Here is a 1,484-nt window from a genome sequence, read left to right as displayed (position 1 = left end):
TGTGTGTGTGTGTGTGTGTGTGTGTGTGTGTGTGTGTGTGTGTGTGTGTGTGTGTGTGTGTGTGTGTGTGTGTGTGTGTGTGTGTGTGTGTGTGTGTGTGTGTGTGTGTGTGTGTGTGTGTTTGGTCAGTTCTAGTGGTCAGTTTATATCGGTCAGTTCTAGCCGACAGAAGCCGCACAGGGTAGCCTCCTCGCTCGTCACGCCGTAGCGTGTCCTGAACGACCGATCGCAGGCCGCGCAGCGCGCCACGCCCTCTATCGGTGAGCCGTCCTTGGTGCGAACGAGGATGGTCCCGCATCCGGCGATGTTCCACAGCTTAACGGTGCTGTCGGCTGCGCACGAAACGACCAGAGCGCCGCCGCTGCTGAACGAACACGCGTTGACGCGACCCTCGTGACCTTTCAGCAACAACTTCCGGGTCGCGGTGCGCACGTCCCACAGCATGAGGTTGTGGTCGTGCGAACCGGAAATGAGCGAGTCGGCGTCGGCGTTGAACGCGCAGCAGCCGACGCATCCCTCGTAGCATTTGTCCAACACGACGGGACCCTTCGTCCTGCAAGTGAAGATACTGACGACGTGACTGGACTGGACTGTAAGCTAAAGATAGCATGGAAGCGGGAGTTAGATGGAGGCTCATAATGTCCTCGAGCTTGAATTGGGAATAATCCATAATGCACGGCAGGGTTGATACTGTCATGGCGGACGACGGTCGCAAACCTAAGAAGAAGCAAACTTGTAAACCGAAGCCGAAGCGGTAGCGGCGCTTGATCTGCTGGGGCGATATGGCGTGTGGTAAATTCGTCGTCCAGTGATGGGATCACGTTTGAATTCGATAAAACTTGTTTTGGTTTCTTTCTACATTTGCCTTCATCTAAAGTGCTTGCCGGCTCCTGAAAAACATCCTTACAAGTCTGCTTTTACGTTACGTTTTACTCCTTACGTTTGCGACCGTCGTTCGCCATGACAGCATCAACCTTGCCTTGCATTATGGATTATCCCTAATCGAAGCGCGATTGTCAATTATGGATTATCCTTAATTCAAGCTGAATGACATGTTGGGAGGCTGAAGGGCATCGTTGCATATCTGCTGCACTTCGGTTGTAACGGCAGCATGTAGTATCGCCATGCGGAAGTCATAGTGTTGGCTCTAAGAACAGCAATAATACATGGAATGACGCGCTAATGAAATTGCGTTTGCGTATCGTTCTGAACAAACATATCGCTCTGTAGCTACTGTAATTTAGACGGAAGACATTCCAATAAACCCTAGTAATGAATTCTGCCTATTATATCTAGTCATTTCCGCACTCATGCAAGCAAACACGCACGAACTCTTTCTCTCTCTCCCTCTCTCTCTCTTTCTCTACTCTCTCTCTACTCTCTCTACTACTCTACTACTACTACTACTACTACTACACACACACTACACTACACACACTACGTACTACACACACACACACACACACACACACACACACACACAC

At 50.4% G+C, this 1,484-nt stretch overlaps 1 protein-coding gene across 1 annotated transcript in view; it reads right to left on the bottom strand.

Annotated features, from left to right (window-relative positions):
- Positions 1-138: 138 nt before the first annotated feature.
- The window catches only part of LOC106815075 (WD repeat-containing protein 88-like), a 3,934-nt gene continuing 2,588 nt past the window's right edge, over positions 139-1,484 (bottom strand). Inside the window, exon 3 of the mRNA XM_014819495.1 lies at positions 139-553. Coding sequence (XP_014674981.1) covers positions 139-553 — 415 coding nt within the window. The remainder of the gene's footprint in view (positions 554-1,484) is intronic.

The sequence above is a fragment of the Priapulus caudatus genome, unplaced genomic scaffold (genome assembly GCF_000485595.1).
Source record: "Priapulus caudatus unplaced genomic scaffold, Priapulus_caudatus-5.0.1 Scaffold1037, whole genome shotgun sequence".
NCBI lineage: Eukaryota > Metazoa > Priapulida > Priapulimorpha > Priapulimorphida > Priapulidae > Priapulus > Priapulus caudatus.
Note: the sequence above shows the minus strand (reverse complement) of the source record. Positions and strands in the feature narration are given on the sequence as shown.